Source organism: Clupea harengus, chromosome 13 (genome assembly GCF_900700415.2).
Source record: "Clupea harengus chromosome 13, Ch_v2.0.2, whole genome shotgun sequence".
Lineage (NCBI taxonomy): Eukaryota > Metazoa > Chordata > Actinopteri > Clupeiformes > Clupeidae > Clupea > Clupea harengus.
Window position 1 is genome coordinate 1,872,763 of NC_045164.1, and position 27,731 is coordinate 1,900,493.

At 45.2% G+C, this 27,731-nt stretch overlaps 2 protein-coding genes across 7 annotated transcripts in view; both read left to right on the top strand.

Moving 5' to 3' along the window:
* The window catches only part of heatr5b (HEAT repeat containing 5B), a 29,079-nt gene extending 27,249 nt beyond the window's left edge, over positions 1–1,830 (top strand). For all 3 annotated transcript variants that reach the window (XM_012829875.3, XM_012829876.3, XM_031578795.2), the window contains exon 36: positions 472–1,830. In XM_012829875.3, coding sequence (XP_012685329.2) covers positions 472–779 — 308 coding nt within the window. In that variant the 3' untranslated portion in view covers positions 780–1,830. The remainder of the gene's footprint in view (positions 1–471) is intronic.
* A 792-nt stretch (positions 1,831–2,622) lies between these two features.
* LOC105902330 (striatin) overlaps positions 2,623–27,731 on the top strand; it is a 36,373-nt gene continuing 11,264 nt past the window's right edge. For 2 of the 4 annotated variants that reach the window (XM_042709655.1, XM_042709656.1), the window contains exons 1-5: positions 2,623–2,985; positions 20,549–20,652; positions 23,325–23,398; positions 24,922–25,000; positions 27,365–27,583. In XM_042709655.1, the coding sequence (XP_042565589.1) occupies positions 2,773–2,985; positions 20,549–20,652; positions 23,325–23,398; positions 24,922–25,000; positions 27,365–27,583 (689 nt within the window). In that variant the 5' untranslated portion in view covers positions 2,623–2,772. The remainder of the gene's footprint in view (positions 2,986–20,548; positions 20,653–23,324; positions 23,399–24,921; positions 25,001–27,364; positions 27,584–27,731) is intronic. The other 2 variants (XM_012829895.3, XM_012829896.3) reach the window with 1 other exon arrangement.

A 27,731-nucleotide genomic window follows, 5' to 3' on the forward strand; every position in this document is an offset into this window, starting at 1 on the left:
GATTCGAACCCAGTCGCTGAATGTCAAACTGATTGAAACAATATCTAAAACACCCCTGGGTTTTGTGTTTCTGTGCTTCTTTCGCACACATTGTTCAATTTAGCTCCACAGGATTCTGCACTCCTTTCAGAGTGGAGTGGATGACTCAGTCAGGGCTGTTCTAGGGGATTAAGTATAATTATATGTAAAAAGGTGACCACTGCAGGCATTATGAACACTCTACAGGAATACACAATCAACCTGTCAACTTCACCCACATGTACTGTCAGAACCTTACTATGTATCTTTCCTCTTTTTTTTGTTACTTTTACTCTTTCTCGTTGTATGTGTGTGTGTGTGTGTGTGTGTGTTTGTCCTCTCACCTCAACTATTTTCTCCCTGTGAGAAAAACTCACTTTTTTTGTTCTCACCTGTCCATCACTGTCTGATGTCTGATCAGTGACTCACTTGTCTGTTCCTCTTTCTTTTCAGGAGTCCAGTTGCTGGCGCTCCTTGTCCCCACCCTGGTGTCATACCTGCTAGACGAGAACGCCTTCTCCTCAGCTGATCCGGCCTCCAAAGGGTTGCACGACTTTGCTCTGCAGGACCTGATGCGCATCGGCCCGCTGTACCCAGCCGCCTTCAAGACTGTGATTGGGGCGGCGCCGGAGCTCAAGACCCGCCTGGAGACGGCCATCCGAGCCAATCAGGCCAGCAGCAAGGCCAAGGAAGCAGCCAGACTGGCCCAGCCCACAGTGCAGGCCGCACCCACCATCAAACTCAAGACGAGCTTCTTCTGAAGAGAGATCTCATCTTTTCATTCCCACTAACATTGCTGTGTTTTACTGTGTTTTCACATCTTTCGCTGGATTCTTTGTGTATGTGTGTGACAGAGAGTGTCTGTAGCCATTCCTCTGAGCTCCTGAGAGTGCCGCCACCCCGAAAGTGGAAATAATATATATGTGTAAATATGGAATAAAGGGCCTTTTTAATATTGTGTGTCAGAGGATATATGAAAGCATTTTAGGGGAGCATTTTCATGTGCTTGTGGCATTGAATTTGCAAAGGGATTTTTATTGTGGAATCTCATTTTTCCAGAATGTTCTTTTTTCCAACCAGAGTCATTCGGAGCACTGCATTATAAATTGTAATGAATAGGACATTTTTTCATGAGTGCACATTTGAAAGCCCTATATCATGATGATGTAATTTTCCTCCTCTCGATGAATCACTGACCTGTTAAACTTTAATTGTCACTGTATTTTGTTCTATCCTTGTTATTTTGTCTTGCTTATTGGTTTAAAGGCCTCCTTGCTTATCTGTCCCATCTAGATGCCTTAGGTTTGTTTTTTGACATTCACTCCTGAGTTACTTTTTAAAAGAAATCATATCGCAGGCAATTTCAGATAGCTTTGAGTCAAGTATAGTTAGTCTAACTTTACATGGAAAGACTTGCCAATGTTACCGTGAAAAATAGCTTGAAAGGCTCATGGAAAAGTCTGTTTACAGTTTTCCATTTCACTTATGCGGGTACATTTTCATAAGATTTTATGTCCACTGGATGCCTTTGTTCTCACTTATATTATATAAGGCAGTGAGTGTCAATGCAGCCGGTTTTATGCAGACTCTTAATCTGCAGGATTAATTTAAGGTGAAGCTATCCGTATAAAGACTGGTGGAGCATTGCTAATATTGTTTATCAAGTGTGTCAGTGATCATGCACCGAAAAGAAAGAGTGAGTTTGCACCTTGTCTTTTGCTTTTCATTTTTTTTTGTTTGTTTTGCTGTTTATTGTTTCTTGGACGGTGGACCAGAATGTAAAATAAATGAATGAACAACTGCACAACCACAGCAAATGGCGTTAGAGGCATTTATTTCTATCCACCAAACAATGGAACTGAACTCTCCACCGTTGTCTTGGTTTGTGGTCCTGAAGTCTGTTGTCAATCTGTAACATGTTGTGCTGATGACAGTGGAAATCACAATGGAGACATGAGAGAGACAGTCTTTACACTAAGTCTAAGTAGGCACCTGTCAGTTTTGCCCTCTAGACAGATGTATGCATTTAGAGGATACAGGTGTCCTCAGATGAGCACAAATAATACATCCACCTACTGCTAATTGTCAAGCACATTCGGACTTGAAATATCAGTGTGGCAGTTTTTCTGCCATTATGAGTCTGTATGAATGAGAAGCCACATAACTGCTCAGGTTACTATTCCGTTTAGTGTAGATTGGTGGACCATTTCAACCTTGGTGTTAATGGTAATCGATTTGAATTCAAAAGGTAAGCCACTATTGGTATATCTAAGAAGTTGCTCAAATGCATAAATTATATTTGTGGTAAATTTATGTGAAGGTCTTGGTTGTCATGTGACATGATATACATTTTATATGATCTTCGTATGGTTTGAATTGATGTCACGTAATAGTTTTTGTCGGATATTAAAACTATTTAGGTTTTATCAAGTTGATCGAGTTTGGTTAATTTTGTGCATACAAAGACATTTCTTTCAGTAAGCAACATCCTTTCGTCTTTTCTGCAGGCACGTCGCCACAAGCCTCGACTAGCGTCTCAAGAAACGCCCACTCACTTGTGGGCGTGAGTATGCTGGCTGACGTCATTGAATGACAGCTGGCTGTCAGAAATTGAGTTTGCTCTCCCCCAGTTCAACTCGCCGTTGGCAGATTCTACGTTACGCATTCAGTGCGGCGCATATCTTGAAAGAGCTAGCGGTGGAGGAAAATCTTCATAGGAAAGATTTGGTATCGTTTCCTTACCCGAGCCCGGCCATGGACGACCAGGCAGGGCCCGGCGTCTTTTTTAACAATAATAACAATTCGATATTGCAAAGTGGAGGAAAAGGACCACTACCCGAAGGCGATGGTGGGGAAGCAGTAAGGGCTCAGTACAGTATACCGGGGATCTTGCACTTTCTGCAGCACGAATGGGCCCGTTTTGAAGTGGAACGAGCACAATGGGAGATGGAGCGGGCCGAATTACAGGTGAGAATTGCTGATGTCTGTAACTATCTTTATAGTCAGGGCTTTTGCGGGCAGTGAAATGCACATGATGGACAAGCAAACCTGACATGTTGTAAATATATTGTTATAACAAGTCATCATCCACAGGTCATGGGTGAATTCGAGCTATCTCACCAGTGAGGTAACAGAGAAGATTACGGAAAGAATATAACGTTAACTTACTTTCGAACTCTTCACTATAAATTGCAATGGGCATCCGTTATTTTTCAGCGGAGCATCCAACTAAACACTCTCAATAACCTCGCATTATGAATTCACTTTATCACGTTTGCATATACCAGATTTCTCTGGGTAGAACTATAACCTACTGAAATGCTGAATGCATGTACTAGAACTCTCAATTTGACTGGCAAAACCAGACACAAGTCAGTAATGTTATTCTAAACATAACAAGTTCAATTCGACGAACACAAACGGTCTCTTCCTGCGACGTAAACGTTCACAATACCGTTTAAGGTGTTTAATATTTTGTAGTTTAAATAACTTTTTTTCTGTTCTTAAAAAATATTTACGTGTTTCTGCGATTTCAGCGCGTATGTCTGCTTGCTAGTAGCCATCGGCAAGCTACTCCGCTTCCAACCTTTGTCATAAACAAATGTAAGTTAGCCTTCTAGCTAACATTATCGTTAGCTTCCGAGCTATAAAATTGAGGAAGCTGCTCGGCATTTAGCAAGCTTCATTTGGGCAGACTTGCAATAAGTGGAACATAGCTTGCCAGCTAGATTGCGTCATTTTGAACGTTTTATAGTCTTGACAATAAGGTCACTGGACGGAAATCATTATATATCTCTATTTTATTACGCCCAAGGTTCCTTATTCGTTTTTAAGAGTGGGCAGCTAGTTGACGAGATAGCTAATGTAGCTAGCAATCTTAGAAAGCTAGCTAGCTCGATAGCTACTTCCTCATACAAGCAGATAAAGGTAGTGACATCAAAACTGGCAGCCAAACACGGTGTTTTGGTATGATTTATTAATGTTGAATTTAATTTAATCATAAACTGTGACCCATATACATGTGCTCCTTTCATCAGTATTTAAAAGAATAATGTTTTGTATTAGTGTATGGGAAAGGTTTTTGGTTGGAGAGATAAATTACTACTATTATTGCGACGTCATCCAGTGGGCTTACCTCATCGTCTCTAGTGTGCTTTGAGCACAGTGTTATAGTGATTAACGGCTAAAGGTTGACATATAAGCCATATATGTGTCCCACCTTATAGGACTGGCTTTACAAGTGTCCATGCGTATCTTTTTCTTATTCTACATCAAAATAATTTTACAAATCTGATGATGAGGTTGACTAGTCTTTTATGCAAACTGGAAATGGACGTCTCCATTCCGTGTCCTTTACTGTTCACCTTAGTAGACTGGAAGGATAGAGAACAATGAGAGAGTGACTCAGATGCTTCCTTTGTGGCTTCCTGACATTCGGCAATCTTCTGAATGCCACTGATGCCTGTATGGCATAATGTGGTCGGCACTCCGGTCTGTAGACCAGCAAATGCTATCATCTTCTCATTATCTACTTGCCTTATCAGAATGTTCTTCCGAGAACGTATGCCATTGTATAAACAGTATACCTGTCTCTCCTGATGCTACACCAAGAAAGGGCACATTCAACTCTTTTATCAGTAAGTGGCGTTCCTACTCTTGACACACAGCCACCCCAGACATAACCTCAGACCCCAAATCTGGGGCTGATATTCAGAAAGGATGGTGGTGCGAGGAGCACCTAGATGTCGTGATTTATTTTCCTCCTGGGAGCAAGTTAGCCCATGACTGTTTGTTTCTTGCAAGGTGGCGTAAAAATATCTCTTGAGTGGGTGCTGTGATTCAGGGACAAGACATTGAAAGAAAAATCAAAGCAAAGCAGAGCAGAAGGAAAAGGAAAGGAAGGTGCCCCTTTGTAGTGCCCACAGAATTTAAGAGGATGTAGTCGTCTTCTCCCTCTCCCATTGTTCCTTGGCTCCACAGACGTATGCTACGCAAAGTTGGAGGCAGTCAGTCTTCTAGGACTATTGTGTGTTGTTCTACCTTGTGTTCTGCTCTGCTTAGTGCAGTGAATCATGCAGAATTTAATTTCAGGAAGAGGCCATTGAATAACCGGCTGTATGCTTTTATTTCATTATGGGAGTGCATGCATTTGTGTTTAATGACTGCTTCAGAATAGTCAACATACAGAGACAGGCAGTGAGTTTAGTGTAAGACACTAAATTATTTAGGGTATTTTATAAATCTGTTTAGCAGGTTTTACATTATTTGTTATCCATATTCTCTGTGAAATAAGATATTCAAATACGGTATTATTTTAGTATCTGTTTTCAGGTGATGCAAAGATGATTAGTCCCCCTGTTTTCGTATCATTTGCGAAGACTACTTTTTCACAGTTCAAACCAAAATGTTTTGATTCACAAGTCAGTGTAGGTCTTAAGTCACTGTTGTCTGGTTTAATTTAAGTTAGAAGTTGTGGTATCTGAGATTGTGCAGGAGAAATCAGCAGTACATCCTGCTCCATGTCACTAAAGTGGATGTGCTGACATTGCCAGCACTGACGGAAGCTCTGGCATTTTGGAAGTGTGCGGTTGGGCACCTTTCATCTCCTCCTAAGAATTAGAGTGCATAGAATGGACATTCCTATTCGTGATGACGATGTCCCATATGAAATCCAGAATAGGAAGTAAATTAACCTATAAGGGTTGACGTTCAATTAACCTATAGGGGTGATTCCGTTCAATACTGACCGTTCCAAGAAGTGAGCTTATTCGTATCCAGCCTATTTCAGATGGGTGTTCCTCCCTGTGTGGTGCCCAAATCAAAGCCTCCGCCATTAGCTTATCTATCAGCCCTACTGCTATCATTTCCCCCATCTCCTCCAGAAACAGACAGACACTAATACCAGGAGCCGTGACCAGTTTAAATGCTCTGTATTTTCTAGAAGCAGACAGAAAAAGACCTAGTGGAAGGACAGGAGTAATTGCTTCTGTCATGAAAAAGTGTGACGGTACTGCTGTCACATTGCATGTAACAATCCTGGCTTGTGTTCACTGAGTGTGTGGGAAGAAGATGGATAAAATAGTTACACTGACAAGTGTGTTCCAAGAGATTGGATGGCCTCGCCTTGTTTCATCGATTAATCACTCCGGTCCTTTTCAAACGTGGGCGTGGATTGGTCAGGGAGTGTTATTTGTTGTATGATGCCTTTTGAGTCTATGGAATGGATTAATGATTAATGCAGTCAACACACTGATGGACTTGCATACCAGATTTTGGACTGGAGTTGCAGCTTGTGTCTCTGCATAATATCTTTGCCTAACAGGGTTCCGTGGTCATGTGAAATTGGCAATTTATCATCATCTGCCTTATCTTTTGCTAATCATACTCATGAGCTGATCTTCTGCTCAAGTGCTTCACGCCTCATCACTGCATCTACAGAGGAGGTCGTTGACCCCTCTGCCCTTTGACACTTGTGCTGCTGCCATTGAGTTGAGTTTCTTTTATCAGCCAACCAGAGAGCCGGTCCCCTCGGCCCTCACAGTGCAGTGCAATCACCATGGGTGATAGATATGCGGTGGTCTCTGGCCCTGGAGGTGTCGGACTGACCAGAGGTTGCGGGAGTTATCGGCGCTGGCCTACTTCTGACTGAAGCTAATTACTGCTGACAGTAATGCGAGAGGCATAGGCGTGTGGTTGGAGTGCCATGGCCTCCACTTGTCAGAGCCATATCCCAAGGTCAAGTGAACATGATGTCTTTTGATGCGGAAGTGGGGCAGGATGCATTAACCCTTGCTTCATTTAGTTTTCTGTTCATCTGATTTTGGAGGGCCGGGGGGTTAGAGATGTGTTCCTTTTGGTGCTGCGTAGAGGCGTTAAATTCCAAGTTCAAATGGTAAAAGCCTGGCATGATGAGTTGATTCATCCATCCCCTGAACTTTGATTGTGTGCTAATTAGCCAGCTCAAATAGTTGATATTTCCTCTTCTCTGATCCTAGAATACACATTGTTGTGTGCTGTTTTGGAAGGGAACCGTTTAATTCCTCAAATAAAACACCACATGTTATAGTGCGGTATGGTTTCATCAGGGAAGCAGCAAAACGAAGTGCTACAACCTCAGGTTTCAGGCCAGCTTTTGATGAACTTAATATTACATTTTTTTTAGCACGTAGGATTCACCACAGAATAAGAGAAGAGGATATCACAACAACCACAGTAGCCTGGTTCATTAATCTCTGCTTCCTCAGTAAAATACCTTATTGAGTTCCTGGGCCCTAATTGTGATGACCTCATGGCAAGGTCTTGGTCTTTAGCCAATGAGACACTCACTTGAGTCTTCATACAGGCCATATTACTGCATGTCTGGCAATCGGGGCTCAACTTCCTGTTAGGTTTTTTTTTATCAGCTGTGCTGCAGAACCCTCCCGCCATCACAAGAAGTGGCAGCTTGTGGGCACAGCCCATTGGATGATCTGCATTCAGGCGGCAATTTGAGCATTGTCTTTTTGAATGTATGCTCCGCCTTTCATTTCCTCTGCATCTGTGTTAACCACAAGGGATTGCATTATGCTCTCAGGTTGAGTGTTTGTACTTGTCTGATGCCTCTATCTATCTACCCTGCATCTGCCTTTATCCTTCTTTGGGCCTGAATTCTACCTTGTAAAACTTGAGGTTTCAATACACGTTACATCCACACTCTAACTGTTATACTGTATTTGTGCAGTAATTGCAGAGACAAATGCTGTGTGAAATGACAAAGAATAGCCTAGCTCGTCTCATTTCTGTCATGTATTTCCCCCTGTAACGTTCATGCACGAATTGTTGTTTTTTTCTTCAATCCTTAACCATCTCCATCATTCTCACTCCATCTCAGTCTCTCTAACACATTTTTGCTAAATGAGTGTGTATGTGTGTACGTGTGTGTGTGTGTGTGTTGAACGCGTGAAATGATCCGCCTTCTTACTGTTCGCAGCAGTAGGGCACAGGAAGCCAAAAATTTGGTTAGAATGGTTAGTGTATGTAGGAAGCCTTTATCTCTTGAAGGTTGAGTGCTGTTTGAACTTGGGTAATGTTCTCACAGCTTCACTCTTTACTATTAAAACTGTTGTTTTTCCTTGTGACATTGAGCATGTTGTTGTCTGCCATGTACAAATATGTGTTTGATTTTATTTTAAGCTACAATGAATACAGTTGATTTGCAACACAATTGTGATAAAAGTAAAAGATTTTTGTTTTTACCTTACTCTTTCTGTCCCTCGTCACATGCCTGCCTTGCACACTACTGCCCATAGAAGCAAGACGTTTTTGGCTACAAGAGCTAAATGAATTAGGCCCCTAGTTCAGTAAAAAGCATCCAGATGGACTTCTATAAATAATGAAAGTATAATTTGTGTTTCAGGGAGCCAATTATAGTTCTGTTTGTGAATCTGTGACTGAAGTATGAAGCATTTTGTGAGTGCCCTGGGTTACTTAGACTAGGCCTCATGTCAACTGACATACAGCCTAGAGACAGTTAGACTATTTGTCCCATCAATCATTATTGCCATACAACAGTATTTTGGTTCCAGTGCAGGGCCATATTGGGTTTAACCCCATGCATTCACCAAACGAGTAGTAGGCCCTCTATTAGAACTGTTGGTGCCTGTTTGGTCGCTTTCCTTGAAACATGAGTGGTGGGCACCCCATCCCCCCTGTAACTTCAAACCAATGCCTCCAGTCAGGGAAAACCAAGGGAGGATCCCAGATCCCTTTGGAAGCCCAAGTTTAGCCTAGCCACCGCTGTGAGCCATGTGCACACAAGATAAGATATCTCCCACTGTGGTTGGAGTAGTAATCCCTTCTGTTTCCTGTAAGGTTATTGGCTCATGTGAATGGAGTCTGGACAGATCTTCTGAGATGTATGCTAACCGTCAGGGTAGATGGGATTGTCACTAAAGAAAAGCAGCTCCACCAACAGGGTGCATCACCCCCTGCTTTGAAATGAAGCTCACATGTAGCTCACACTTTGTTGAATGAAAGTCTAGAACCAGACCTTAAGAAAGTATTGACTGTCAAGTTCCATCCACAGGGTCCTTACAGAGATGGAGACATGCATCAGACATGCTGGACTCCAGAGAATCCTGCATGACAAATGTGGAAATCGCTGTAGGTCTCGTCAATGTTTTTGTCAGAACACTGCCCTACCACTGGCTGTGATGGCAGTTTCTTTCACGTCACTTGATGACCTTGTCTGAAGAGTTTGAGCAATTTGCATTTGTCTTTCTGAAAATGAAGTGTGCTTTGTGAGCCAAATTAGGCTTCAAGCAGCTGAAGTTCTGTGCGCTTATTAAGGTCGCGTGAAACAAATTTTCTTTTCGAGTCACTGTCCTAAAGGCCAAAAAAGTGTTTCTGTCCGGCTTACTTGTCTTGTCCCTGTCAGAATGGCTAACTTCAGGCTCCCCACCTGGCATTGGACAGTGTTTCCACTTTCAGGTCCCTACTGTTCCTTAATTTGATACGATGAACTGGGCAAAGCTGACCATGAGGGGGACATTTTTTATGGCAAAGAGGCCTAATCACCAGTCTTTAGTCTGCCCACACAGCCCTACTATGCCAGCCTATTAAGAGCCCTGTCCTCTCTTAGTGACTAGATGTCCTAATTATCCTCATATGATCTCCTCTGGCTTCTCCAACTACACGACTCTGCCAGTGAAAAAAAAAAAAAAAAAACTCTGACAATGACTGTGGCATGAGAGAGGCAAGATCGTCCTGGTCTGCAGAGGAGCAGTTTGTTTGGGTTTCAGAGCAGAGGTGAGCCCAGGCACTGACACAAGCAGGTGCCTGGGGCAGCTTTTGGGGCTGGCAAGGGCATGGTGTACGGAGGGAGGGATGAATGGGGTGTCATAGTGACGTCGTATGGGGGGTATACACTGTGCTATTTTGTACTGTCCCAGACAAAAGGTGACCAACATGACAGAAACGTGCCAATGTCTTTGGTAGTGGCGCCAAAACTGTGTGAGCGGTTCAAAGATGGCTGTTGTCAGTCTTTTCAACCAAAGATGGCCTGGGACAAAATTCAGTGTTAGAAATTTGCTGTATTGCTGTAATCGCTTTTGTGCTGCACGATTTTTATTCGACTGGGGCTACACTGCTTTTCGTACAACACCTGATGTAGCACTGTATGCAACATCCTTTATGGCCACTAGGGGCCTAGGTTTTCACTTTCCTTCCCTATTGACTTGCATCGTAGCCTACGATTCAGTAGGTGTTACCATCGCACAGTGTACAAACATCAAACTTGGTGTCGTAAACGTATAAGATGGCTGAAATCTCTGTCAGAGGGCTCCTTTAGTTGGTTGTGTCATTTCCCTTTTCTCTCTCTCCTTAACAAAAAAACAATACACACACACACACACACACACACACACACACACACACACACACACACACACACACACACACACACACACACACACACACACACTCACTGACTGCACTGTCCCCTGGACCTGCATGCACCATTCTTGGTCATAGTACACAGAGACAGGAGTTGATGGCTGGCACAGTAACATCGTTTAGTTGTTTTCTCTTCCTCTCTTTTTCCTTAAACACGGGCGTCCGCACACACACACACACACCCTCCCTCTACTGCTACCTGACCTGCTCCCACTGCAGTGTTCATCTCCACCCCAAGTGCTCTGTGGGTGGTCACCCTTCCCCCTTAGTGCCGGCACAGCACACCCTTCCTTCCTCCCAGGCTCCCTCCCAGCTTATGCTTATGCTTATGCTTATGCTGAGCCCAGGCAGCGGATGGGCAGCAGAGCGAGGCTGGGAAGCTAAATCCCTGACTTCATTAAGCACATCAATTTAAAAAAAAAAAGGAGAGACAGTCAGTCCTCTGCCGAGACTGGAGTGGAGGCAAGTAGTAAGTAAGTGGGTTACCCACTTTTCCTCTTTCACTGCAAGGCTGCTGCCCACAAACTGCCTCGCTCTCTCTCACTCCTCTTTCTCTCTCTCTCTTTCTCCGCTCTCTCTGCATGTTCTTCATTCCCTCTCTTGCCATTCTTTTTTGTTTTGTTTTGTAGACCGGAGAGAAAAGAAATGCTGCCATCCGTGCCTCAGTCCCCATTGTGCATAAATCTTGGTAATTGCTGTTTGCTGCTCGCTGCAACGCTGACAGTCGCAGACAATGATTGCAGGCATTTTCCAGCTTTTGCTTTTCCGAACTCTGAAAAGGCACAAAGCGACGCGGGGGTTAGCCCGTCTCGTCATCTTTCTAGCACATTGCACATCAGCTCTCTGTGGATGTAATGGGCCACAGCTGCTGGGTCACGCTTTGGATATTTTGTGTTTTGAGATGCTGTTCAAACTGAGAGGGTTTTGTTTCTGTTTTTTTTTTTTTGCATGCTTGCTTGCGTAGTATCTGCTTGTGTGGTCTGATATTCTCCGATTTCAAATGTTGGCCCTGCGCGCTAACGATAAGCAGCCTCAGTGGTCTCTAAGCAAAGAAGCACGTGGCTAATGATGAAAAGCCATTTATGTATTGCCATTTTACTGTTATGGTGTTGCGTGGAAATGGAAGCTAAACAGTAAAGTTGAATCGTTAATCTATCCCCTGGCGACTTAGTAACATTACCGGTAATCTTCTGGCACGGCTCCAGTGGGCACTGGAACCATTGGATTAACGTGTTTAAGAAGGGCAGGGGAGGGTGCACCTTTCCCCCTTCATTCACTACATTGATATCAGCATAAGCCCTTACCCCATTGATGTCCCGTTATTTTTCTCAGGATTGTTTAATCTGTCTTTTTGAAGCCATTTGACCTCATTCACAAGTGGTTGTGATCCCCTTGCACCCAAGGTTGCCTTGTATTGGTGAGCTGATTGAGAAATGAAACTTTGCTTCAGGCTATGCTGCAAATGGTGTTGACGTTATAGTGGGAATGAAAATGTGTCCTCCGTCCCATGTTTTTACTAGTACATCAATGGGTTTCATATATGAAAGAGCCTTCAGTGGTCCTTAAGCCAAGAAGTGTCTGGCTTGAGTGAAGATGGAGAGACACAGAGACCGTCAGACAGGTGACCCCCCCCCCCCTCAGTCCCCATCAGTGGTGAGGCGCCCATCCACAGTGTAATGTGTTTGATGGACGAGTAAGTGGATGTGGAAACAGTGGCAGCCTTGGAAACAGAGCAGAGCCGGTCTTCTACTGAGAGCAGCGAGCCTGTTTGTCCCCCAGTGAAGCGGTCAGTAGGCTGTAAGAAAACAGATCCACACACATTTACTCTCTGTTCCGCTATAATTTGTAGGTAGCTTGGTGAATTGCCTTTTGTTATGTACACACACATAAGTACACTTACTTATGAATTTATATTTGATCTATAAGTACAGTGTTGGGGTACATCCGGCCCAGCCAGTGGAGCTGATCAGGTGGAAGAACACAGCCAGAGGTTCCATCCACATTCCGATATCGGAGTTTTCGTCCCTGGCCTCTCTGACATGCTCCCCTATACAGATCTGGCTCGCTGGCTGGCTGTGATGGTTTGGCTCTTGAGAGTCACTCTCTAGGGAACAGGAGAGCGAGCGAGAGAGAGAGATAGTGTGTGTGTGTGTGTGTGTGTGTGTGTGCATTTGCCATCTTCAGGGGCATGATGTTCTGCTGTGATGTATTGGCAGGTACACTGGAAGTAATTGAGAACACTACAGAGGCTTATTTCTCCCTTTCATTTACCTCTCTACATCCTTGTCTCTACTGTCATGGTTATTCTGTGTCTTCCATTCTGCCAAATACACACACACACACACACACACACACACACACACACACACACACACACACACACACAAGCATCTGTGTCTCCCTGGAAAGGCACTAGAACTAAAAACTCCCAATTGAGGGGCATGAAAATCCACATCGCCTGACTTAATTCAGTTCCTTCACGCCAATCACTCAGAAACAGCAAATGGGACTGTTCCTAACCCTAATTAAAATGCCTTTAACTCACTGCTGACCATTGTCACAGTCAGGAAAATCTGGGCGCGTGTGGATGACATCATTTTCTTGTGAGTTGTGGTTTGTTTGTTTTTTGGGGGGGGGGGGGTGCAGGGTTGCCTGTGTGTCTTCTTACAAGGTTTCACCGTGAGTTTTTGTAATATTGATCAGTGTTTCCCCTAGGTTTACAGCTTTGGGGGGGGGGGGGCTGCGGCACGGCACGGTGCGCGGCGTGGCCACCGACACAAGCGCTTAAAGGAATCATGGTGTTCATGTGTTTCTTTTAATGACAGCAGTCAATATAACAACTAAACATCGGAACATGTCTTTTTATGACAATTATCCACAAAGTGTGCAGCTTTTGTCGCTGCAGTGGTGTATCTTTCTGGGCTTCTGGAAGAACATTTTTTGAGATATTTGCGGCCTAAAATTCCTGATTTCGCAGGAGCTTTTCCAAAAAGTTGCGATGAAAGTTTTTATTTTTAGGTTTTTGTTGCAATGAAATTGGCGAAACAAGTGAAAGTTGCAATAAAAAGTTGTGAATTGTCCTCTTTGTAATTATAATGGAGTTATTTGTTGAAAAATAATTGATTAACAAACATTAATTCATCAAAAACAAAACGATTGAGAAATGGTCCTCTTAATAACCTCACCAATATGCCAAACAAAAGATTACCAGGACTACAAAAATGTAGCAAAATAGGCTTTACTTATCCACAACGAAGTGCACATGTTGGCATTACAAAAGGACCAGTACGACTGAATAAAATGTTATGAATGTCTCAGCCTTCATATGACGAAAAAAAAAACCAGCCTGTGTCACTATGATCTGTCTCGTCATCTGACGTCCTGCCTGTGTTTCTGCCGTTCTCATTGCTTATCAATCTGTTTTGCTATCCTTGTTTATTTATTTTATCCGTATAGGTGTTGATGTTCAATTTCATATAATAATTTAAAGTCGTCCAATTTCAAGTCATCCATTCTTCAACACTAGCTGCTACCTTGTCTTCAAACAGAAAGTAACGTTAAATCTCCATGGCAACAGCTCTTGAGGGTTTGGCAAATAATCGGATTTATTGCTTCCTTCATTATTCACAGCAAAATAAATAATTTTCGTTACATTTCATAGATTTATTACCAGACTCTATGTAAAAAGGGCCACGCACAACTCGCGGAAAATGATAAAAAATGGAAGCCAGATCTATTTCTGAATTTTCGGTGCGGACATTCTGTATGTACGTTCTGTTTCCACGTCTGTTGTAGCCATTCTCATTGGGCCTCATTGTCGACCCTACCTAGGAAAATATCTCTGCCAGATTCATGAACGCCTGGATATTAGTTTTTTAAAGCTTAAAAGTGTCCGTAGCTGTGCACTGATTCTTAAGCCCAATTCTGTCCGCTGGTGGGAGCGTTCTCACCTGTGTGTGTGTGTGTGTGTGTGTGTGTGTGTGTGTGTGTGTGTGTGTGTGTGTGTGTGTGTGTGTGTGTGTGTGTGTGTGTGTGTGTGTGTGTGTGTGTGTGTGTGTGTGTGTGTGTGTGTGTGTGTGTGTGTGTGTGTGTGCGCATCGCGGCGGAACTCTGCCATGCGCGATACAGAGAGCAGAGAATTGTAAACGCGCGACCATGTAGAGACAGAAATGACATGCCGTCGTGTAAATAAGATAAATAACATAAGGCTATTCATTTTGTTTAATAAAAGAACAAGCTATAGACCTGTTCTATAGGAAAGGTAACCTTAAATTACTTCCGTTGTTGTGATGTGGCGCTTTATAGAAAATAAAATTGAACAAAATTAACTTGACCTTCCAGGGGGGGCGGGGGGTGCCGTTGGGGGGGCGGGGCGCCCCCCTAATATAACGGTAGGGGAAACACTGTTGATGACTCGTGGTGGAATGTAAGTATTCATTCAGCACCCTGCTGTTTCTCTGTTTCCATGCCAGACACAAATGCACAGACCAAAGCTCAGTCACTCCCCAACATTGATTCCTGGGTTATTTTACAAGGCCTGTGGCCACATACTCATTTTGTATGGAGACAGATCATCGCAATAAATGAAAATACCTCCAGACCTCATATTTCTGTTGGTCCTCTCCAGGCACTTTTCATGGTCCAATCAGATTGGACTAGGCCTCACAACAGACATGACTCACTTGAAAACAAAACTGAGAACGTTAGGCTAGTTAGTCTCCAGAGGTGGTAACCCAGCCGTACTGAGCTGAATGACAGCTGAATTTCACTCGTCACGTGAGTGGCACACTGTTCTTGTCCAGCTGCAAGGAAACAGGGTTTCCCCTTAGTTACACAGTCGTCAGTGTTGAGGTGGGGCTTAGCAAGTGTTAAGTCACCTCTGGACCCATCTCACCCACACACAGGGTGCAGGGTGGCGGTTGCTAGTCAGACTGTATGACCACAGCCGATTCTCTCTCTCATGCACAATAACAAATAGCCCAACTAATGTGCTAGATAGGTTCCTGCATAGATAAGTGTGACCTGCATAGATATCTAAGGTATTTAATCAGCTCAAACAGCCTTGTTTACCCATCACAGACATTACGCTAGGGCCGTAGGTCCACAAAGATGACCAGGGCTGCTGAACCATCCAATGAGCTGGATTCTTTCATCAGCACTTCGACTCGGCTGCTTCTGACACAGAAGCTGAGTCAGTCAGTGCTGAAACCCCTCGGATGGCTCAGGCGTGGCCAGTCACTCGTGTCTTCTTCCCTACTCAGTCTGGAAACACACACACACACACACACACACACACAGGTGGCCACTTTAGGTCTGGTAGCCTCAGCACACAAAAAAGTGCAGAGGATGATGACTGAAAATCCTAACAAGTGCCGGTCTTGGAAGCTATTTCACAAAAAAGCACCGTGTGTGTGTGTGTGTGTGTGTGTGTGTGTGTGTGTGTGTGTGTGTGTGTGTGTGTGTGTGCGTGTGCGTCTGTGGGTGTGTGTGTTGTGTCGTGTCACTTTGTGATGTATTGGCTGCGCTTTTGGCTTGCCTCCAGATTCCACTCTCTGTTTCAGCAAAGCCAGTGTCCTGCCTCTACTCCGTGTAACCCTGACCACGCATCCCGACACCACTGCCCTGTTATCTCTCCCCGAGTGGGCTAGAACTGTACCTCTCGCCCCCCAGCAGCTGGAGTATCTGTATCTATCTGTCTGTCTGCCTGCGCCCAAGAATGCGTGGAATGCCCTCAACCTCCTTATCAAGTCGGCCATCTCCCCTCTCTCTGCTTGGCTCTGCCGTGAAAGAGCAGGCCTTGTGAGAGTGCCAGGCAGAGGGGTGTGTTTGCCTTGTAAATATGGTCCACTTTTCCCCTTCTTATCTGAGCTTTGTGTGTAGTACTCTGTATGATAGATTACTGTGGTGGGGTTGGGGAAGAGGAGGGGTGTATGTGTTTGTGCATGTCTGCGTGGGCTGAGATATGTACCTGCCTCTTGTTTTCTTTAAGGCGTACATGCGGAAATAGTAATTGAAATAGTACTGCCATAAATCCGCCCCCATTTGTTTTTATTGTTTGGCAAAGGTTATTATTTGGATAGGAATGTGCTCACTCTCAGCTGCTGCGTCCCCATTAAAAATGCATATAGATATTTAAATTGATCCTGAGAGTGGTCCTCTGTAGGATTAGGCCTATTTTAGAGCCGCTAGCTTATTTGTATTAGACACGACGCAGACGTCAACAGTGAGGCTGCTTGTGGAAGCTTGAAAGGCTAGTTGTCAGCCGCTAGAGAGGCCATGTTTGCCGGTTATTATGCACTGCAGGCATCCCAGCCCCCAGCCTCTGCTCCAGGTGTAGCCTGCGTCTGCAACAGGAAACCTCTGCCTCCAGAGTCTTGGGGGGGGGGTTCTCATAAGCCCTGAGAAGAGCTGCTGCTGCTGCGGGATTCCTCGTGTGGCAGCACTTTCTCTAAGAGTTCCCTTTATCCTCCTTCTCTCTCTCTCTCTCTCTCTCTCTCTCTCTCTCTCTCTCTCTCTCTCTTTCTCTCTTTCTCTCTCTCTCCTTCTGTCTCTCTCACTCATCTTCTCCCCCCACCCCTCTCTGTCTTTCCCCCTCCTCATAATGAAGTCTGTGTGTGCTGGGGGAATAGATCAGGTCTTGTCTGAAGCAGTTCTCTCTCTGTGGGGTTAATGTGTCACTCAGGAGAGACACTGAGGCCACACTGTTGATGGCCCAGCACCCTGAGAACACCACAGCGCTCTGTCTCCACACGCAGGGCAGGGCAGGCCAGCCCAAACCACCACACACAGCTCACAGTTCATATGGCATGTGTAGGTCTGTGTCTGTGTATGTGCGTGTTTGTGTGGGTGTGTCTGTGCGTGTGTGTCTGTGTGCGTGTGTGTATATGTGTGTGGACTCGCCATCAAAGCTCTGATGGTAATCGTGACTCTGCCTTCGACTCGCTCTCTCCTCTGGGTGACTAAGCCCTCCCCTCTCTTGCAACCAGGTTATGCAACTCCCTTCAGTTCATCAATTGCCTGCTCTTTGCGTCTTCCCATTAACACTAAAAAAGCCCAGAGGACTTGCTTTTCACCCAGCCCTTCCCCCACACCCAGCCGACATGGGGCTCCATCTTTAGCCTGTATCATTGCGCATATGTACTGTATCATTATGTACTTTTATTTCCTTGCTCATGTCATCTGTATCTTTTAACATCCTTTTAGAGGCCTGTATTCACGTCATGTGTAGTAGCAAAGCTATATTTGGAATTTGGGTTGGCTGAGAGGAAGGATGTTGATTGGAGAGAAAAAGAGGATGTTTACGACGGCTGTAATTTGCAGGTCTGTCCCGTCCCTCGTTAGGGAGACGTGTTTATTTAGCCACTCTCTCCGTTACCCATGCGGCTGCGTTTTTTGCGCTTGCGTGCGACGTGAGAGCGGCGGTCGACGGGGCCCCAGAGGACTCTGCGAATGTGGGTTGCAGCGAAAGAGAAAGCGTGAGAGAGTATTGTGGGATCGCTCTGTGGCGGCGAGGGGGTGGAATCAAGCCCACGTTATTTAAAATCCGGCAGATTAGAAGGACGGCTGTGACTCATGGTGCAGCCAATACTTTCGAGTACAAGCCCAGGGGGGGGCCCTCCTTTTCTCCATTTTTCCTTATTTAAACCTGAAGGAAATTGGGTAATTAGGGAGAAGATTTGTCTACCCCCATGCCTTTTCATTCTGTACTAATTCTCATTGTCCCAGTTGTGGCCTCCGTCAGTTTAGCACGTCAGACGTGGAGAGGGGAAAAAGAAGGGCAGGGAGAAAGAGCAGGAATAATGTCCGGACCGGCTGGCGGGCCAAGGCTCGCACAGAAAAGGAAACGAGCAGAGGGAGGATGAGGAAAGTGTGGCGAGGTTTCCCCTGATTGATTGTGTTGGGCAAAGCTGGAGCTCAGGCTCGTAAACATGCGTCCCTTTAGGATGGGGAGAAATAGGGTTTTTGAAGGAGGGGGGGGGGGGGGAACCCCGGGCGGAGATGGGCTTTCCAGACAACGTCAAATAAGCTTGTGAAGGGGCCAGACATGGTGGGATGAAGGGCTCCTGTGCAAACTAATCGTTAGGGAATAAGTATAGTAAGTGACTGACTGACAGGTGTGAGCCACTGCGGGGTGCTGACTTCACCTGTATGCAGATGTATCACTGCTGGCTCTTGGCTGAAGGGGTGCAGGGAGTCGGGAGTCAGTCAGTAGATTGTTTGTGTGGCTGCATTAGGACCTGCACGCTTACCCTGAGCAGTCGGATTTAGGACTTTATGTTCTTTTGTCGGATTCTTATTTTACCCGTCTTTTGTGCTTTCGCTACCTTGACTCGGGCCGGTCGAGCACAATCTCTAGGAGACACCTCCTGTCCGGTGTTCTTACAGGCTGGTAAGTTAAGTCGGTGACCTTTGGTGGCCTTCACCATAGCACATGCACACATTAGAGAAGGGAACTCTACACATACCTGCGGTCAACGACAGGTAAGCACTGTTGCCAGTCCGGTTCTAGGTCGTGTAGCGGACTAGCAGCTAAGTAAGTTAGTTATTCCGCTAGGCATTTAGAGCGGTTGTGTAAGTGCCTAGTTTGGTTTTCCCCTGACTGCTTTACACTAACGTAAGATATATGTTCACCTACTGTGAACATTTTAAAATTGACTCTGTGTGCGCATTATGCATTAATATGCAGTCTAGTCTGTTGAAGTCAAATGACAGCCTTTATTTTTTGTGAAAGACTGAGCGCACATAGGCTCTTTGGAGTTGGACACTGAAAGTTTTTGTGTTTGGTGTGTTTGCCGTTTTGTCTGACAAGTCCTGCTGCAGTGTTTGAGTTTTGTTTTGGAGCTGTAAACAGACTGTTTTGGGTTTAGTTTTCAAGATCCCATCTCTGTGTTTGGGTTTAGGTTGGCCAGCGCCCTGTGTTTTGTAGCCCTGAGTGACAATGAAATTGATTTATTTTACTTCTGGATTGCTTTTTTTTTCTTTACCGTAGACACAGGTGTGTTTACGCCTAAGTTCCCAGGTTGTGTGCGTGTGTGTGTGCGTGTGCTCGCTCTCCGATGTGCATGAAGTAGTGTAAAGCGTTATAATGCACAAGTAATGCAAGCTCAGGCAAAGTTCGCTTACACTAGGCTGACTATGTCATTCATTCATTCTAATGCAATGTCTTTCATTCATTCATTCATTCATTCATTCCTTCATTCCCCCTGGCCAATAGCCTGCTTAATTAGACTCCAATACCTTTTTGCTGCTTTCTGTGCTCCGTTTTGTCACTGCCTCACTTTCCTTCCTGCTCCTTGAGTCTGTGTGGTAGGGGTGCTCTTGTACTTGGTTTTCACTGGGTGGAAAAACTCATATGTTGGACAGGCCAAAGCCTTGAATTTTCACCCAGTTGCCATCATATTACAGCTCCTATACTTCCATACCACAGTGAGGACGAGGTCCAGGGTATCATTTTGAGCTGCTAAGTAGTTTGCCACGTCAGTATGTTTACTGGCTACAAAGTCTTCCAAACCTGGGCTGTAGCTGAGTATTTGTATTCCTTTCGGGTCCATTTGCAAGTTCATAGTGCATATGAAGTGCTTCAGGAGAACATAATACATGACATAATACTTGTGATGAATTATTTTCTTTACTTGTTTTTATTTTGCCTCGACATGTAGGTATTTGTCAGGGGGTGAACTCTTTTTGTCTTAATGAATTTGTGTGTGTGTGTGTGTGTGTGTGTGTGTGTGTGATACCCAAGCCTCGTTTTTCGTTCCAGTGGGAATAACTTTGTCCTGGCAATCTCACATAAAGCATTCCCACTGTCAACAGCAAGTCTCACTCCAAGACATTCCAGTGAATTAAGTTATTTATCCGACTCGCTGTCTAAACATCCTGAAGGTTTTTTTGTGTGTGTAAAGAGCCACATGTGGATAATGTAAGAGATGAACCGTCTGTCGTTTCTATCGTGCATGCAATATCTAACATTCCTTTCTCTTCCATTGTTTTTTCCCCTCTTCTATTTCTTTGTTTCTTTCCTTTTCTCCTTTCCTCCCTCCTTTCCTCTCTCTCTCTCTCTCTCTCTCTCTCTCTCTCTCTCTCTCTCTCTCTCTCCCAGGCTCAGATAGCCTTCCTGCAGGGTGAGCGGAAGGGCCAGGAGAACCTGAAGAAGGACCTGGTGCGGCGGATCAAGATGCTGGAGTACGCGCTGAAGCAGGAGAGGTCAGAGTCAAACCCCTGTCTCCTCTCCCTGCTCATCCCTCTAGCAGCCTTCAGCCCCACAGGAAGAGGCTGGCAGTGATCTAGCGAGACCATGAAATTTTAATGAAATTCAGCGACTTGCAACCATTTCAGATGAAAGGACAGTTAGCGACGCAAAGTGGGAGGGTTCCGAGTTAAACTAATCTAAAATTTGAAGCGATGCTATTTGGGCAATTACCACCAGAAAGGGGGGGGGGGGGGGGAGTGAGTGGGTTGAGTGTGTCGCTGTGCTGTGACATGCACCACGGGTATCCTCCACCACCCCTCTCTCTCTTTCTCTCTCTCTCTCTCTCTCTCCCTCCCTCTCCCCCTCTCCCTCTGTCTCTCTCTCTGTCTGTCTGTCTGTCTGTGTGAATGAGCCCTGGTGTCCCTGTAGGAGACTGCAAGTGTGTCAAGGTCACCGCTGTTCTGTTTCTGAAAAAAAACAAAAAAAGGGGCTACACAGACTGTCAGATCGCCTCTCCTCCACCATGCTGCCACGCCAACGACTCCCTGCACGCCCATTGCCATGACGACGGCTGTGACATGTGTTGCCTATCCTCCCCAGAGACATACATGCCTGGGAAGAGAAGGAAGCGGATGATGTCATCATTTTTTCTCTCCGTCCCTCTTTGTCTGCTTCTCTATCTGTCTTTCTCTCTGGAGTGATAAATTCAATGCTGGTTTCAGGGTTGAATTTAGTGAGTCATTCAAGGTAATCCCAGGCTCAATGATGTAACTGACGTCAGCATGGTCAAAGGAGATGGTTAAATGGATTCTAATTTGTTTTAGCTGCATTTCTGTGTTGCCTCTAGCGACATCCAACCCCTAAAAGTGGTCTGCGTTAAAATGAAATTAATAGAAATGAATTAATGCCTTGACTTGAGAGTCTTCTGAAAACAGTATTTTGCCATTGCAACTACACTATATGGGATTATTAGACTTTTACCTGACTACGACAACAATGTCAGTGTGCATACCGGTAATTTACTCCTCCGCGATCCCATTCGCTTTTGTTTTCAAGAGTGTGCAGGCCCATGATCATGTAGAAATACCACAGAACCAGCAGTGTAAGATTCAAAGTCGTTTGAAAGGTATTTGTTTTTCACTCACGATTTGTGTTTTGATAAGTGAACCCTCACTAATCCACCATAGTGGTGGGCAGTCTTTGTTAGTCATGCCTGCTCAGCTCTTGCTATATGGCCCTGCCTGAGATAAGCTTTACAACTTCCACTTCCTTGGGCAGTGACTCACCCTCATGTTGACCCAAACATCTGACCGTTCCAGCGAAAGGCTCCTACCTCGCCCACTCAGTTGCTGGGAACATCAAGGAGTGGCTGAGTGATGTTTGTTATTCCTCAAAGCAGTTGTTTCTTTCTCTTAGACAGACACATTTCTTAATTCCGATAGAAGACATTTTTATTTCTTCTATTAGGAAGGCAAGGCATCCTAATGTTCACTTTGTTGAGCCTTTTCAGGTTTCTGAAGATGTGCAAACACCAAACCCACTTTCAGTATTCTTCTCCTATGCCAGCGACATCAGGATGAAAACTCTGAGGCATAGAACATAGAAAATTGGAAGCTCTCCCTATTGAAATAGGACAGTTCAGTGAACCTCCTAAAAATACTGTGTTCAAAGAGCACTATCCTCTCCTTGGTATGTAGTATTGGGTAACTAAACAGCAGGAAGAAACTGTTCAGAATTCATCAGCAGTCAGGCTGTCAGCTTGTGTTTCTGTGGCTCTTGTGAAGAATGATCTGAAGGGTAGCCTGAAGGGGCGAGTGCTGAACGAATTTACATTCCGTGTAGCTCAAGATGGGTTTAAAATGAGCTTTGAAAGCTTTAATGAGGAATTACTCTTAATGGGTGTCTATAAGACACTTTTCAGTGCCTATGTAGTTAAAACAGGACAGTAGATCTGGGTTACATATCAGAAGTGCACAACCATAAGCCTTGAGAAATGCTTGAGATCTCTGCACTGGATTTGCATTGCCTTATCCATTCCCTTTATATTCCTTAGCCTTTCCAAATTGCTCTGAAATGCTCTTCCTTAACACACCCAAAGTTGCATTATGGGCAAGAGCCGCTTTGGTAGTTATCAGTGAGTTATGGGGGTTGAATTAGTCCTTTATGTCTGCATGTGTGTTTCCTGGCTGCTAGGAGCGCTCCTACGCACCCACAATGGTTAACCTATAAGGTGACGCCGCCTCGACTGATGTCAGGTTGCCTGGCAACATGTTCCCTTTTCACAGAAGCCTTGAAAGGAATTTTGGGTCATGGTGTGGAATGCAGGATGCTCCCAAATTAGAACGGGAATTTAATTGTGAATGTGTCCATAGATAGCCGCTGCCTTCTTCCCATTTGTGTGCGGTGGCCACAGAACAGCGGCCAGTGTCAGAAGTATGTGGAATGAAATGTGGCGTCCCTTTCTGAGTGTAAAATGCGCCTGCCTCTCATTTTAGCAGCGTGAGCTGGCCTGCCCCCACATGTCATTATTCCCATGGACGTGTGACATTTCTCATCTCAATCCAGACCATTTTTATGGCAGTTTTTACATGAAGTATTTGTGTGAATGTTATGCTTAATGCACAGATAACATGCTAACATGGTCTTACTTCCCGTCATATGTGCTCTATTCTCTGTTTCATCCCAGGGCGAAGTTCCATAAGCTAAAGTATGGGACTGAACTGAATCAGGGCGACATGAAGCCTCCCAGCTACGACTCCGGTAAGGCTGCATTGTGTGTGTGTGTGTGTGTGTGTGTGTGTGTGTGTGTGTGTGTGTGTGTGTGTGTGTGTGTGTCTCTACCTTGAACGCATTTCACTTTTCTGCGATGATGTATGCCCACAGGGAACTTACGACGCAATTAAGTCATTTTCAGTAAACATCAAACTCCTCGTGGATTTGGTTCCTAATGCCAATCTGAAGTATGGTGATATAAATTGTAGGCGATCTGTGTGTGTGTTTTTGTTTGTTTGTTGTGCTACTGTGGTTTTTGTGTATTTTTACTTTTTTTGTTTCTTTCTCACTGAATGAAGTTGAAAAAGAATACAACATTATCGTCAACTCTGATGCTAAATTCAGATTCATTGCGGTGCAACGTAAATTAATTAATTATCACAGGATTTGGGGGGGGGGGGGGGGGGGGGGAGGGGGGGGATTTGAGATTTTGGTGTTTCATTGTAATTGCATTTCAAACAGAACCTTGACGCCCTGGTCTACACCCCATAATTTAACTCGTCCTCGAAAATCCTGAAAAGCCTCTGTGGTGTTTTGGTCTTCGTTGAGATGCACGGTAATCCCCCCCCCCCCCCCTTCGTCATTAGGGACGTTCCCCTTATTACATTTCCTCATCAGTATTCATAAAGGCTGGATGGACTCCAGTAGTCTGCTCCCTTGAAGTGCTGATGAGGGAGATGGGTTAGGTGTTGGAGGAGAGTGTGTGTGTGTGGGTGGGTGGATGTGACTACTGGTGTTTCAGACGAGGGGGTGTCACACCTGCCACCATCACCCCCCCCACACACACACACACACACACCACCACCTTCAGAAGGGCAAGCCGAGACACCCAGCATTGCCAACGCAACGCAACACGGCGCTCAGTCCAGACTCCTCATTTAAATGTCATTAGCGTGGTGTCTGTGTTCTCGCTGAATGCGATGCCCAGCACAGCCCGTCTGTGAAGGTGCCGGGCTCAGTCAGGACCAGCTGAGGTGTCGGTAGCAGGTGAGGGCGTCGGGTGAATGATCTGGAGTTCAGGTCTCAGGCGCTAGGAGCGCCTACTGCGTGTGCAGACACCAGCAGCCATTTTGGGGCCACTGTCAAGATTTTGGGTGAATAATTTAATCCCTGAATAATTTATATGCCAGAATCGCCGTGTTGGGGAATTCAGAGTGGTTAGACTCTCACTTGCATGTCCTAAATGATGATTTCTTACATGAAGATTAACATTTATGTTAATAGAGCAAATCTATAATGCCGTCATTAATACTTCTAACAATAAATGTCCGTAGTGACTGTGTGATGCTATTGCTACGACTGCTTAATAACCTGTGACATTAGACAGTTATGGCATATCAAATTCATGACAATAACCAATAATGGCATTGGACATCAGCTGTCATGATGTGTGTGATATCTGCCATAACATGTTTATGACATGGTTGTCAGTTACAGAGCAGGGTTCAATAAAAGTGTTACCCCCAGACCCATCTAATGCCACACTGACCCCTGACCCCTCTCTCCTGCAGATGAGTGCAATGAAAATGAGGCTCCGAACTCCCTGAACAACCAGCTGTCCTGGAAGCAGGGCCGACAGCTCCTCAGGCAGTGAGTATTCCCCTTCCTCCCGGTTCCCTCTCTTGGGCACACGCACTACACACACACACACACACACACACACACACACACACACACACACACACACACACACACACACACACACACACACACTCTGCTCCGCTCCCTTCAGACTCTTCATATGGGGCACTGGCTTATTTTGGTTAGTGGGGCTCTCCTAGAACTTAGAATACTCTACAGTGTTGTTTTTTTCTTTTTAAAGCTGAAACTGTTAAATCATAGTTTTTCATGGTGAAACAACATTTGCTGTCAGACCAATTGTCTGGCCTGGACATTTTGCTTGTGAATCTTTTTTAAATGTTGTTGAAGTAGGACATGCCTCTCAAACGTCACCCTCCACTTCACTCCACCTCCATCTCGAGATGAAGCAGCTGAGGAGTCCATAGTCTCTCTCTCCTCTCTCTCTCTCTCTCTCTCTCTCTCTCTCTCTCTCTCTCTCTCTCTCTCTCTCTCTCCCCCTCTCCCCCCCTCTCCCTCAGTGCATTTCCCAAGCAGGGCATGCGCTGGTCAGCTGGTGAGCACCACTGTGCCAAGTTTCTGTGCGCTGCTGTCGCTGGAAGGTTGAGGAATTGCACATGTATCACATCACAGGCACATACATGTGCTGACACACACACCAAGAGTTCTCTGTGAAAGCCTGCTAGTCATTCTTCAACCTCACATGCCTCGAAGCCAAGTTGTTAATGACATTTCATCTTCGGAGTTTCTTTCTTTCTCTCTCTCTCTCTCTCTCAATCTCTTTCTTTCTCTCCGTGCGCACACACACTTTCGTTCTCTCTCTCTCGCTGACACTTACACTTTCATTCTGTGGAATTTGTACTTTTCCACCCCTTCGTCCTCTTTCACTCACTCACACTCACTCCCATTTACACTCTTACATTCTGTATAACTCTTCCTCTCCCTCTCTTTCTTTCTCTCTCTCTCTCTCTCTCTCTCTCTCTCTTTCTCTTTCTCTTCCTCTCTCTCCCTCCCTCTCTCTCTCTATGATGCCCCATCTGTGCCCCTCCGCACCACTTTATTCATGAGCATGTGTCAAGTGACAGATCGATGGGCTGTGTGCTCCTCATCCCCCCTCCAGCCAATGGGAGTTTCCGCTGTGGAGGGCTGCTCCGGAGCCGGAGGCCTTCGGCCCGGTCACATCACATCGGCCTGCACAGAGCCGCCATTGATCCACACACACGCTCTCACAGGACACAGCTGCACTCCCACACACACACACACACACACACACACACACACACACACACACACACACACACACACACACATCAGTCTCAAACTCATTCAATCCGTTTCTCTTATTCTCTCTCTGTCTCTTTCACACACACTCACTTACAGATGCCTGCACACTCAAACAAATCTACCTTCCATGACATTCATATATTGTCATGTGGACTTGCCGGCCATCCTTAAAATGATGTTGGTTTACCATGTCTTAGTACGAGCGACAAGGACCTATTAGAAGACTAATAAGAATCTAGTCTTCTAATAGGTCATCTTTGCTACATTTCTTTTTTGGTGAAATACAAATATTTTGCTACCTACCCACACCATCTTTTTTTTATCTGGTTGGTATGGCAAACCAACATATTTTTAAGGATGGCCTCATGCATGGACTTTCACATTCACTCGTGCATACACTAAAACACACACTCACTCACTCACACATACTCCTTGCCACCAGTATATACACACTGTACAGAGCTGCGCCCTGGAGTCAGATGTCACTGTGTCTGCTTGACCGTTCAATATCTCGCTGGTGATGTGTCAGCTCTGGGGAAACTCAGTTTTCACAGGCTTTGTGATACAGCAGCACTTTTTCATCAGCCCTGTGTCATTGGACCACATTGAAAATCTGCTTCTTGAGTATTGAATTGCAGTAATGGTCACGAACATGCATCAGCATAGATACATACACACACACTCACACACACACACACACACACACACTCTTATCATTGATTTTTACACACCAATTGCATTTCTTCTTAGTAGAATTTGAGTACTCTAAACGTGTTTGAGCTGGAGGATTGCGCCATAGCAATAAAATTCCATTCCCCAACGTCAAAATAAGCACCCAACAAAAAGCTGCATGCATTAAATTCCTGTCTGTATTACTTGGAAAAAAAACACGAAGCTGGTCTTGACTCGCTGCGGAAGAATTTGTTCCATGGCTGGTGACACCAGTCATAACGGCTCCACCACCACAGATCACAGGAACAGGAGTCTGTTGGTCTCACTCCTTGTGCCTTTTTTAATTATTTATTTCCCGAACAACTCTCCTGAAATGCACCGCTATTCGCAGCTCACAGCTCCCCCTGTCTGCCACTGCAGGTACTTGCAAGAGGTGGGCTACACGGACACCATCCTGGACGTGAAGTCCCAGCGGGTGCGTGCTCTGCTGGGCCTGGCGGGGGATGGCAGCACCGGTGGCGGAGGTGGAGGAGGTGGAGGAGAGCGAGGCGGTGGAGGAGAGCGAGGCGGTGAGCGATCAGCACAGGAGCCCCTGGTCAACGGCACGGACATCAAACCCAAGGGAGCCAGCACTGGGGGGTAAGTCAACTATTCCATTCCATCTTGGCAGTCCCATTGCAAATAAAACGCACACACACACACTTCAAGTTCAAGCACACTTGAAAAGTAAAATTCACGGCATGGCCTTTGGAATGACCTAGAACATCATCTGTTCTGATAAGGGTCT